Source organism: Tamandua tetradactyla, chromosome 13, assembly GCF_023851605.1.
Source record: "Tamandua tetradactyla isolate mTamTet1 chromosome 13, mTamTet1.pri, whole genome shotgun sequence".
Classification (NCBI taxonomy): Eukaryota; Metazoa; Chordata; class Mammalia; order Pilosa; family Myrmecophagidae; genus Tamandua; species Tamandua tetradactyla.
In genome coordinates, this window is record NC_135339.1 from 49,734,878 (window position 1) to 49,747,607 (window position 12,730).

The window sequence follows — 12,730 nt, forward strand, 5'->3', positions numbered from 1 at the left end:
ACCATCTTTGGTTGACTCACTACATTTTATTAAAAAGCAGTGTAAACGATATTTTTTAAACAGGGAAAATAAGGAAACAATGTTATTGTTTTCATTCATGTGTATATTGGGGGGTGGGATGTATTAGTTTCCTATAGTGGCTATAACAAATTACCACAAACTTGGTGGCTTAAAACACCAGAAATATATTCTGTTTTGGAGACTAGAATTCCAAAATCAAGGTGTCAGCAGCTCCCTCTAAGGCTCAAGGAGGAATCCTTCCTTGCCTCTTCGTAGCTTTTAGCAGTTCTCAACAATACCTGATGTTCCTAGGCTAGTAGCTGCATCATACCACCTCTACCTTCGTCTTCACATGGCCTTCTTCTCTGTGTGTTGGTCTCTAAATCTCCTTCTCCTTTCTCATATAAAGACACCAGTCGCTGGATTTAGGGCCCACCTTAAATCCATAATGAATTAGTGCAACTAACTACATCTGCAGAAACCCTACTTTCAAATAAGTTCACACTCTGAGGTTCAGGAACACATGAATTTGGGGGGGGGTGGGGACACTATTCAATCTACTACAGGCAGCATTTCCTCTAAGCCAATACAAAGCTTCCAGCAGAAGCCCTGGAAGCCAAGGTCACTAGCATACAAATCTCCAAGGAATTCACAGAAATATTGGGGAAGGCTTTGGATTTCAATCGGAATTCTATAGGAACTGAAGGAGTGAACAAAATGTATCCATATCACTAATAGGCATCCAAGTAACAAAAAGAAGCAATCTTCTCAATTTCCTTACCACTAATACAAGCAATTCATTAGCAAAAAGAATAATATTTAGCAAAAAGAATAACAAAGTGCTTGTACTGGACAGGCAGGGAAAAAAGCAGTGCAGTAAGCACTAAAACATATCTAACCACTGTCAACTCTCCCCAAGTCAGAAATATTGAAAATAAATAATTGTTGGCTAACTGGACAATTCTCTAGCCATTAAGTAACTCTTTCCAGGTATTGCACATCATATGCAGCCAGAAACCAGAGCTTAGTAACACAAAACATATCTTTGAATCATGTAAAGTATTTGTGTGAGGTGTGTTTCACAATCTGCAGGGATCAGTTATTCAATGTGTTTTATAACTAAACACTATTTCCCTGTCCTATACTTCCCAACTCTTAAAGAGACCTCTGCACACTTCAGGGCTCAGTAAAGCTAAAGTATGGGACAGTCTGTTTGTAGAGAAAAAACACAGCAAATCCAGGAACACAGATGCTCTTTTGCATTGAAAATACTATTGCTAAATTTACATATGAATCTCTCCAGACATTACCAAGAGATCTCTTTAAATAGGCAGCTGAATTTCAGAAGCTTATTACTCCCATGTAAATGACCTCAGTTGGTGACCTTACTTAGAGTTTCCCCCACTTAGGAATATTTACCAGCGCCCAGGGAGTATTTCTCATGTACACCTAAATCAGGCCAAGCCAGCTCCCACATTCACTGTTTTAGTTGCCCTGGCCCAGGCCATTGCTAATGGCTGCCCACATATCATTGTAGGCCCTAGCTCCTTGTGGATCACCCTGCCCACCAATGTCTCCCTTCTTATAATGGTGCTAGACCTGCAACTGCATTGGGATTCAGGGCCTCTACCCTGCCACTAGTCTGCCTCTAGTCTGCCACTGCTCGGAATGCCCACCTTCAGCCTGTGGCCAAAGCTGTGTACTTTGTCCCTGGCCAGACCAAATGTGGTACAGCCAACTCACCCTGGAGTCCCAAGCTGCAGGGAATAGGCCTTCTCTGGCATTCCCCTGATATTCACCTTTTCATTCCAGACCTCTCCTTCTAAACCCCAGCACCATTTCCTCCAAATATTCTTGATCTCTATTCATCTTTTCCTTCTCTACCTACAATTTGCCTCCTACTTCTCGCAGGCTGTACTGTGAGGATTAATTTCTTTTTAATTAGGAATATAAATGAAGGTTTTATAGCAATGGCTCTCAACAGGGGGTGGGGGAATTTTGCCCACCAGGGACATATGACAATGACTGGAGACATTTTTGGATGTCACAACTGCAGGATCTAATGGGTAAAACCCAGAAATGCTGCTTAGATACCCTACAGTGCACTAGACAGCTTATTATAAAAAAGAATTATCTAGCCCAAAGGTCAAGAGTACTGAGGTTGAGAAATCCTGATTTACAGACATTTGTTGGAAGAGTTATTAAAAATATTTTACTCCAAAGCATTACCTCAGCAACCTAGCTGTTACTTAAGTTTCAGTTTCCCAAGCAGATTTCAGGTCAATTACCAAGTTTCATGTTTCCTTTCCCTTTTTCTCTAATGCAAGTTTTACATGTTGAGAACAATAAACTCTAAGAATAATAAACTCCCAATTCGTCCAAGAATCCACCCAATCCAATGTCTATAAAGGAAAAATATGATATTCAGATTCCATACAGTAATTTCAGCATGCCCCACACCCACTTGACAGTCAGGTTTTTCTTAATTTTTCTCAATTCTGAAAATACATATTCCTATAAAATTCTTATAGATGTTTTTGTTTTCCTGTTTTCAAATTCCTAAACAACATAAGTAATCAGGATTTTTTTTCCATTGACTTTTACCACTGATTGCTTAGTTGCTAGCCATTTAAACCTTAATATACAAAGACCATTTCTTAGGCCTGATGCAACCTAAGAGAAGGGAAAAGGTAGAGCTGGGAAAATAGAAGGAAAAAGAGGATCCGTGCATTGGAAAATTTTTCAAACATTGGTGCTCTGCTAAGTTTTTGTGCATCCTTGGAAAGAAGGAAATTCTAAGTTATTTTTCTACGTAAAATAAATACTTTTTCTAAAAACTGCCTTCTATTTCATTAGAAGCTAATGAAGGAAGCCTACAGGCTCCTCAAACCCACACCGCCTTTCTGATCTCATTTCTTAGGATTTTTCCTTTGCTCTCCCCACTTCAACCACACCGTGTCAGGTATGTTCCCACCTCAAGGCTTTCGCATACTGTTTCCTTTGCCTGGAATACTCTCCAACCCTCAGCACCATCTGTGCTCCCTCCTTCACCCTCTTCGATGCCTTGGTATTCAGTGTGTCCAACAATGCCTGACTCTTAGATGGCTCAACAAAATATGTTGAATGAATAACTGAATTCAGACGGGAAAAAGTTTTAATGGTATTTGGCATTTTCTGCTTAGTTTCCCAATACTACGCCCGTCTTTACTGGGACTTAATTTTGTCAAATACTGTTGGCTAGGGCATGGATGACAAAACACTATCTCCTACATCGTGGACCGGAGTATATAAACCTCTTTTCAAAGCTATTCAGCAATATCTATCAAAATCTAAAATGTACATTTGGGCAACCAAATTTTCTCTACTATAGATTTACCAGAAGGAAATAACACAAATGCACATCACTGCAGTATTTGTCCGGTGAAAAAAAAAACGAGGCAGGGACTTCAACCTCCACTTAGAATGTAGAAAGCTGGAGAGAGCATCGTTCTCACTGTTACTACAAAAATAAAGCTGGACAAAAATAAAAACAATTGAGGTTAAACCGAGGGGCACGCAGAGTCCGTGAGCTAGGTGAGAGTTGAAACCACCGCCTCGTTTCCTACAACCAGGGGCCTCAGAGGCAAATGAAACTCTAAACGAATCTCAAATCCGCAAACCTCTCCCGCGGCTCCTCAGCCCGAAGCGGGCCTCCCCCAGGTCTTCCGGAAGTTTCGGTTTCCTGGAGCTGGACTCCGCTTGGTCCAGGATCAGATTCACTTTCGGATTCCTCTTTCTGCACCGACCCGGTCCTTAACAAAGACAAACCGCGCGGCACCGACCAGCGCTGCGGACGCCCCGCGGGAAACCGGTGCGCGCACCCTCCCCCGCGCTCCCGTAGCCGCCCGCGAGCCGCTGCCGCGCCGCCCGCCGTCCCCGGCCTTGAGGAGAACGCGTGAGTGGACTGCAGAGCGCAGCCACCATGAGGTAAGGCCTTTTCCCCAGAAACCCTGCCTTTGTTCCAAATCGCTGGTTTTCCATTAATTCCGTTTCCGACGCAATGCTCGGACCTTCAAAGGGCCGAGCTCCTCAAACGCCCGGCCCCCGGGCGTCTGTTTTTCGGGACGCTGCCGGGAGCCCTGTCCCTTCCGGGGAGTCTCAAGTCCGGGCTCGTGGGCATCTGCCCGGGAGGACGCTCCCCGGGAGCCCTGTTTCGCCCCTGCGGCTGTCCTCGGCTGTCGCGATGGTGGCCGTGCCCTTTTGCGGGCGTTCGCGGCCGCCGCCTTGTGGAAAGCCCTTCCACTCCTGCTGAGCTCCCTCATTTCTCCTGTCCAGGAGGGTCCCCCAGGGGCGTCCCGGACGACTGCTGCGTGGCACGGGGCCCCTACAGCCTGTCGACACTTGGCTTCCCAGGTGTCCAGCTGCCATTCCCTCAGTATCTGCGAACGCGGTTTCGCCGCAGCCCGCCAGACGTCACGTATGTCAGCTGCTGCCATTTTGCCTTTCTGATTTCCAAGATACGGGCTGAGTTCTTCACTTCCTTTAGGCTGCCTTTGTACCACAAACAGATTTGTATTGTTCCACCCAGTTCACTATGTGATGAGAATTTCTTTGTCTGCTTTACTAACTTATGATGGCGGCGTCCTTTTCTCACCCATTCCGTGTCTCCAGGGAATAGCATCATGCCCTGCACGTGGTTGATGAATCATCCTTATTTAATGAGTTGAGGAATGAGAGGCCAAAGATTTGAACACTAGAGGCACATAATCCTTTGTTCTAAATCCTCACTCTGAACATCTAAACTAGCTGGTGTTTTTGAACACCAAAGGAAAGTTTCTTAAACTCTGTAAGCCTCGGTTTCTTATTTGTAAAAATGAATGACATGAATCTCTTGGGACAGTGGAGAGGGTTAATTGACACAATGCATGTATATGCCTTAGCACATAATACTTGTACGATAAATGGTGACTATTATTAAATAAATTTTAAGTGCTTCCTCACCTTCTAACATTTAATAAAAAGAAGGGTTAAAAGGAAGGAGCCTGTCAGACCCGAAAGGACAAATATTGTATGACCTCGCTGATATAAAATTATTAGAATAAGCAAACTCATAGAGTCAAAATCTAGAATACAGGTTTCCAGGGGATAGGGTTGGAGTAAGGAATGAGAAGTTAATACTTAAATTTTACTTAGTTGCTATTTGATCCTAAAGTTTTGGTAATTAATGTGATGATGGTAGCACAACATTGTGAACATAATTAACAGCACTGGATTATTTTTGTGAATATGGTTTAAAGGGGAAGTCTTAACCCTAGAATAAATTTTTTTTTGAAAACCTAGCACTATGTAATAACAGGATATTCACATGGAAAAGAATGAAATGTGACCCCCACCACATAGAATGCAAAAAAAAGGAAACAAGCAAAAAATATATAGCACTGTAGAACACAGCAAATCCCCTTCTAAAGAATGAATTATAGTTAATACTACAGTTATAAAAATGTTCTTTTATGAATTGTAACAAATGTACCAGACTAATGCAGGGTGTTAATAATAGGGTGCTATATGGGAACTCTGTATTTGGGGGGGGTGGGAGTCTGTATTCTATGCATGATTTTTCCATAAACCTTCAACTTCTGTAATAAAAAAGCAAATTTTAAAAAGGGGTAGTGGGGGCTTGAAGGAACAGTGGGGATGAGGGAGGGTCTTGAATGTATATTCAGGTTGCAGTGGAAGAGTGCTGGTCCCACTGGGGACTCATTGTCTTCCAAGGACAATGAAAGCACCTTCCTAGCAAAAGACCAAAATTACCTAAAGATGAATGTTGCCTCTTCATACCCAGTAGACTCCTCTCTGCCAGGTTCCCAGAGAAAAAGTTAAAAAAATATATTTTTAAAATAAAACTTCTCACAGTGTCCTCTTGTGCTTAAATTCCAAGAGCCTGGTCGAAGCACTTCAGTGGCTGACGGTGTCACTTTGGATTCTCACTGTCAGGTTCATTATACCTGAGGCAGCCCTGTTCATCCTCTTCTTGGGCTGAACTGGTGGAAACCCGTGGAACAGAGGCACACATTCATTTTACTCCATGGAGGGGCAGGGAGCCAGTAAGCCCACACTGTCAAGGGTCTGTACAGGCTATGAGGGTGCGACATGTCTTGCCTATGCTTTAGCTGCAGTTACACTAACAAAAGGAACAATTACCAAGGAACAATCCAGCCAGGTTTCTCAGTCAGAACCAAGGGAAAGAGTCTAAAATTTATTTTCAAAATCCACACAAGCCAGATGGAGAGCATGCCAAGATACAAGAGGGTCAGGAACTGAAGTGGGAAGAGATTTGGAACCATTAATAAGAAAGGAGGAATTGGCTGGAATTTCCTCATCTGGAATTCACATGTTTTTTATTGCTAGGCCTATGCCTTTGGATTGGACATGCCAGAACTCTTACTATGTTACTGCATTAATTCAATCATTCAACAAATATTTCTTGAGCTTCTACTGTGCTCTGGCATAGAAGGCGCCAGGGACACAGAAGTGGGGAAAAAAAATCAGAACAAGATCTTTTCTTATGAGGCTTATATTTTAATGGGAGAAGTAGACAAATATAATAGATAAGAAAATAAACAACAAAATCCAGAAAGTGATAAGAACTACATGGAAAATAAAACATTTAAATAGATCTGTCAGAGCGGGCCTCTTATATAAGGAATATTTGAGCTGAGTTATGGGAAAGAACTAGTTATACAAATATTTGTGAAAAGAGCATAAAAAGAACAGCAGGTATAAAAGCAGCTTGGACTTGATATGTTCCAGAGATAGAAAGTCAGCATGTCAAAAGTACAGTGAATAACAAGGAGAGTTGTAGGAGAGAAAGTTGGAAGGATTGATAAGGTCAGGTCTTTAGATACTTATAGGATGTGGCAAAGGCTAGATTAATATCTAAGGGTATTGGGAAGGCGTTAAAAGATTTTAAGCAGAGAGTGATAGTCTGGTTTATATTTTCAAAAGTTTACTGTTGCTATTTGGAGATTGGATTATAGAGGATCAAAGGTGGAAGCAAGGAGATCAGATTTTTACCACTTCAAAGGAAAGATACTTGTAGTTTAGGCTGGAAAAATAGCAGTGGACATGGAGAAAAGTGGATGAATTTGAGATATATGTAGGTAGTAGATTTAACAGGACTGCCTATTAGATGTCATTGAGGGGGTGAGAGAAGGAGAGAATCAAAGATTTCTCCCAGGCTGTTTTACCTGTAGAACTAAGAGGTGCCCACGAGGTAAGGAAGACTAAGGGAGGAACAGGACCAAGAAACTCAAATTTCTGTATTGGCTATCTTTATTTGAGATGCCAGTTGAACTTCTAAATGAAGATGAGGATTAAAAATTAGGCTTACCTAATTTTTAATTAGGTATGGGTGCATGGGTAGTTCAGTGGTTAGAATGTCTGCCTTCTATACAGGAGACCTGGGTTCAATTCCCAGACCATGCACCCTGTCCCCGCCCCCAAAAAATAGGTAAGAAATTCAAGAGAGAGATCTGAGATAAAAGAAATACATTGGCAGGCATCAGTGTGCACACCAAAAGGTCTTTAATTGGATTATAGAAAATAAAGTATTTTAATTCACTTTCTTACCTAAATAATGAAGATATTTAAATCTTTGATAACTAAGATTCTTGCCTGTCCTGAGGATTACTCTTACTCTATTTTTGCTCACCTTCTCTTTTGTTGTTTGAAAGTATTACTCACCATCCTCAAATTAATAAATCTCTCTTTCATTCCCTATCTAAGACACTTTGCACATCACTGCCCTGTTGAGAAGCAGCTTCATTTCAAAACAACCCCAGCAATGTAGAATGCTATGATTCTAGATTGAGGGCTCATTTTTGAAACCTTTAAATGTCTGTCATGTCTTTTTCAGTGGGCAGTTATACAGACCTCTTATTCCTCAATTTAAGCTGGTCTAAAATGCTTCCCTGTTTTCTTTTTAAATACCCCACCCCCACTCCCCAGGCAAAGTGAATTTTACAAATCACTTTGTAAATCCTGTGTTTTAAAAGCAAATGTTCCAAGAATTATCTATAATTTTAGTGAATTGTTAAGAGACAGTATAGAATTATGACTGAAAGACATAGGTTTTTGAGTAGGGCAGAACTAGATTTGAATCTTGACTCAGCCACTTTATAGCTGCGTGGCCTTGGGCATGTAATTTAAACTGTTCCCCAGTTCTCATCCATAAAGTTGTGAAAGTAATAAAAGGCCATTAGGAAAATTAAATGTAATTTGTATTAAGTGCTTGGGTACTGTCTGACATGTAGTAAATTATCAATGAATGGTAGCTTAATTTATTGTTCTGTTTTGAGGACATACCTGATACTAGGTAGTCTTTTATGGTGTAACGTTTAGACTATTGAGTTAAATCTGCAGTAAGCCCAGGTCATATCCATTAGGTTGTTTTTTTCAAATATATCCTTGTTTTTCATTTAACTTGACTTTTCTCCTTGAATAATATAGCAGACATTTGAAGCTGTGAGAGAGCTGTTACCTGTTACCTGTTGTTACCACTTATTTATTAAGCCCTATAGGCCCAGTGTCTCAAACTTTCCTGTCCAATGCAATACCACTAGTCCCATGTACCTATTTCAGTTAGTTAAAATTAACAAAAATTTAAAAATCACTGATTATGCAAAGAACTTTATAATGGGGTAAAGTTATTCTTTCCTATTTCTTCAAAAATTAAAAAGCATTTTATCTTTGACAGTGAAATTCCTAAAGAATCCTTGAAGGCCATCCTGTTGGAGTTAGAATGTCACTTCACGTGGAATTTACTGAAGGAAGACATTGATCTGTTTGATGTGGAAGATACAATTGGGCAACAGCTTGAATTTCTTACCACAAAATCTAGACTTGCTCTTTATAACCTATTAGCCTATGTGAAACACCTAAAAGGCCAAAATAAAGATGCCCTAGAGTGCTTAGAACAAGCAGAAGAAATAATCCAGCGAGAACACTCTAATGAAGAAGAACTACGAAGTCTGGTCACTTGGGGAAACTATGCCTGGGTGTATTACCACATGGACCAGATCGAAAAAGCTCAGAAGTATATAGACAAGATAGAGAATGTCTGTAAGAAATTGTCTAGTCCTTCTAACTACAAGTTAGAGCGTCCTGAGATTAACTGTGAAAAGGGATGGGCACTCTTGAAATTTGGAGGAAAATATTACCAAAAGGCTAAGGTGGCTTTTGAGAAGGCTCTAGAAGCAGAACCAGACAATCCAGAATTTAACATTGGCTATGCCATCACAGTGTATCGACTGGATGATTCTGACAGAGAAGGGCCTATAAAGAGCTTTTCTTTGGGTCCTCTGAGGAAAGCTGTTACCCTGAACCCAGATAACACCTACATTAAGGTTTTTCTGGCATTGAAGCTTCAAGATGTACATGCAGAAGCTGAAGGGGAAAGGTATATTGAAGAAATCCTGGACCAAATATCATCCCAGCCGTATGTCCTTCGTTATGCAGCCAAATTCTACAGGCGGAAAAACTCCTGGGACAAAGCCCTTGAACTTTTAAAAAAGGCTTTAGAGGTGACCCCAACCTCTTCTTTCCTGCATCACCAGATGGGACTTTGCTACAGGGCACAAATGATCCAGATCAAGAAAGCCACACGCAACAGGCCTAAAGGAAAGGATAAATTGAAGGTTGATGAGCTGATTACATCTGCTATATTTCATTTCAAAGCGGCTGTGGAACGGGACTCAATGTTTGCATTTGCTTATACGGACCTCGCCAACATGTACGCTGAGGGAGGCCAGTATAGAAATGCTGAAGATATTTTCCAGAAAGCCCTTCGTCTAGAGAACATAACGGATGATCATAAACATCAGATCCACTACCATTATGGCCGCTTTCAGGAATTTCACCGGAAAGCAGAAAATACTGCCATTCACCATTATTTAGAAGCCTTAAAGGTCAAAGACAGATCATCCCTACGTACCAAACTGACAAGTGCTCTGAAGAAATTAGCTACCAAGAGACTTAGTCACAATGCCTCCGATGTGCAGAGTTTAAGTGCCCTAGGGTATGTTTACAAGCTGGAAGGAGAAAAGAGGCAAGCTGCTGAGTACTATGAGAGGGCCCAAAAGATAGATCCAGAAAATGCAGAATTCCTTACTGCTCTCTGTGAACTTCGACTTTCCATTTAAATACACACTTTAGGAAACTAGTTCTAAGCTTTCCCACACATTTTGGGTTTTTTATTTGTTTGCTTATTGTTTCAATCCATCGTTCCTTATAGAGCCAATATATATTTAATGGTCACTTTGTACTAGGCAATATGCTAAATACTTTATTTACATTATAATGAATCTTTTGGTATTTTCTCCTTTTTACTAAATTAAAATAATATACTCCATAGAGAAACAGCAACAATTTAGGTGTTAATTCTTTTAAAATGGTATAGCCATCATAAATTTATACCCTTTATCTCTGCTAATTATAATAATTTCCTGATTAAATTTTGTTAAATTTTCCATAGACTCATTTATGCAGTCCCTATAATCTTAGGTGAACCTTTGACACCTAGGTCAAGAACACTCTTTCGGGAGTACAAAAAGATGGTCTTCTGAAGAATGTTCATTGTTGGAAAAAAATTCATATTAATAAAAGGTTTATCATCTCTGATGATCTCAATAAAAACAAAAACAAAAAACAGCCTACAGTGGGAGAAAAAATCCTCAAAACTTTATATATAAGAGAACTTCTCCCAAAACGTTCATTATGTAGCTAGAAATAGTTATGACAGAAGAAATGGGCAAGGGGAAAACCATCTCAAGTTTCTCTGATTTTTTTAACTAGAATAATAAACCTAAACTGAATCTAGATGGAACTTATTTTATTCCTTCCAATTAAAATTTCAGTATTTTTAGATTAAAAGCATTGAGATAAAAATCAGGCTAATTGGGAAACTGGGGGAAATGATAAGCAAATGAATAAAGCATATGCCCTTAATCTATATACCTAGATTACTAAAATTTCAGTGTATCTGTTTTGGATCTGGACTTGGTAGAGTTCTCATATCCTCAATTTATGGCCTTTGGTTAACTGTTGTAGTATTCAAAGTGACTTCTGTGAAGTTTTCAGATTGGTATTTTTTTCCCTGCAGATCCTTCAGGAATAGTTAAGCCCAGCTTTCACCTTTAATATCCACTGAGGGGCCCCTGCTTGATGTCGCTTATCCCAGGGTATTTTTTTTTTTTTTTTTGGCATGGGCAGGCTCCAGGAATTGAACCTGGATCTCTGCCATGGCAGGTGAGAACTCTACCACTGAGCCACCATTGCCCACCCCCAGGGTACTTTTTAAATTGACGTTATTATATGTGACTCCTCTAATGTTGTTCCTTTGGTTATAGACGACATAATTATATTCACCACCACAGTATTAGTGGAAAAGTATGTCATGATTTAATTCTCCATATCTGCAATGTAGCTCTTAAAATTGTTGTATATTTGTATGATGTGTGTGCAGTTTTTACCTTTGTTACTGTTTTACTTTTTATTACAGTTTTGATTATTATAAAAGTAATGGGTTCTTATTATAAAATTTCAAACAATATAGAAATGTATGAATTTTAAATAAAAATGCTCCATCATCCTACCCCAATATTACATGCCCAAAGCAAGCTATTAACAATTTGATATGTATCCTTCCAAATCTTTTTTCAAACATGCATATATATATATATATATATACTGCAATGTATCTCATGAATTAAATTAAAATTTTTTTATTTATTCTTTGCTGTTTTTGTTATTTTGTTTGTTTCATCTTATTATTTAAGAGGAAGAAAAGGGAAGGGAATGATCTTTACTTAAAAATTTCAGAAATTCATCCTTGCTCTTTCCTGAAGTCCTGATCTCTCAGTAGAAGCATTTGTACCTATTTGCAGCACATATTTTAGGATATTAACTAGCAAAGCAGATCATTTTTTTTCCATTGGGAATAATATAATTACGATAATGTTCCCAAATAGGGACATCACATGAAATAAAATAGTTATAACATCAAAACAAAGATACAATTATAAGTCTCTATATTTAAAATAATATTAAGGTTCAAGGTCTATTAAATGACTTTAAAATTCACTAGCTATTAATATGTTGATTATATAAGAAAAGATAGAATCAGCATATGAAAAATACAATGCCAAATATTGAAAAAAAAAAAGAATATATTGTCTGTAATAGCCTTAAATTTTGTCAATAATTTTTTTACCTTCCTTACAGTTTAGAAAAAATATTGAGAGATAATTTCGTAGACTCATGGCATTGAAAAACACCTCAGAGTTCACCTTTACCAATTAACCATTTAAAACTTGAATCTTTAATTAACTTCCAAAATAGATAATTTTATCTTCAGCTAACCCTTATTCTTAAAAATTTGTTCCTTCCATTTTACTGAAGACTTTTGGCCTCTATTTACACAGGTTGGTCTGAAGTCTATCTTTAAGGACCTCAAAGATCTAACCCCATTCTTTTTAGAGGTGGCAGAAGAATCACTAGCCATCTAGAGCTAGAACTCTAGATGGCTAGTGGCAGAAAACCCAGTTCAAACTGACATGCCAAAATAAGAATTTAATGGCTGATAAAATTTAATAGTCCAAGGGCAGCTCTAGTTTCTGATGAATTCAAATGGATCAGTGGTTTGCCAAATACATGTTGGGGGCTATGTCTGGAAATTCAGTAATACTGAACAGCC

The 12,730-nt window shown here is 39.2% G+C and overlaps 2 protein-coding genes and 1 non-coding gene across 3 annotated transcripts in view; 2 read left to right on the forward strand and 1 right to left on the reverse strand.

The window, feature by feature from the left end:
* LOC143653961 (uncharacterized) overlaps window positions 1-4,652 on the reverse strand; it is a 36,896-nt gene extending 32,244 nt beyond the window's left edge. The window contains exon 1 of the mRNA XM_077125374.1: window positions 4,050-4,652. Coding sequence (XP_076981489.1) covers window positions 4,050-4,475 — 426 coding nt within the window. The 5' untranslated portion in view covers window positions 4,476-4,652. The remainder of the gene's footprint in view (window positions 1-4,049) is intronic.
* Window positions 3,855-11,735, forward strand: IFIT5 (interferon induced protein with tetratricopeptide repeats 5). Its single transcript, XM_077125370.1, has 2 exons — window positions 3,855-3,966; window positions 8,735-11,735. The coding sequence occupies exons 1-2, from the start codon at window positions 3,962-3,964 to the stop codon at window positions 10,176-10,178; spliced, it is 1,449 nt and encodes a 482-aa protein (XP_076981485.1). The 5' UTR covers window positions 3,855-3,961; the 3' UTR covers window positions 10,179-11,735.
* On the forward strand, window positions 7,393-7,464 carry TRNAR-UCU (transfer RNA arginine (anticodon UCU)). Its single transcript has one exon. It is a non-coding gene; the product is annotated as a tRNA-Arg (tRNA).
* Window positions 11,736-12,730: the final 995 nt, after the last annotated feature.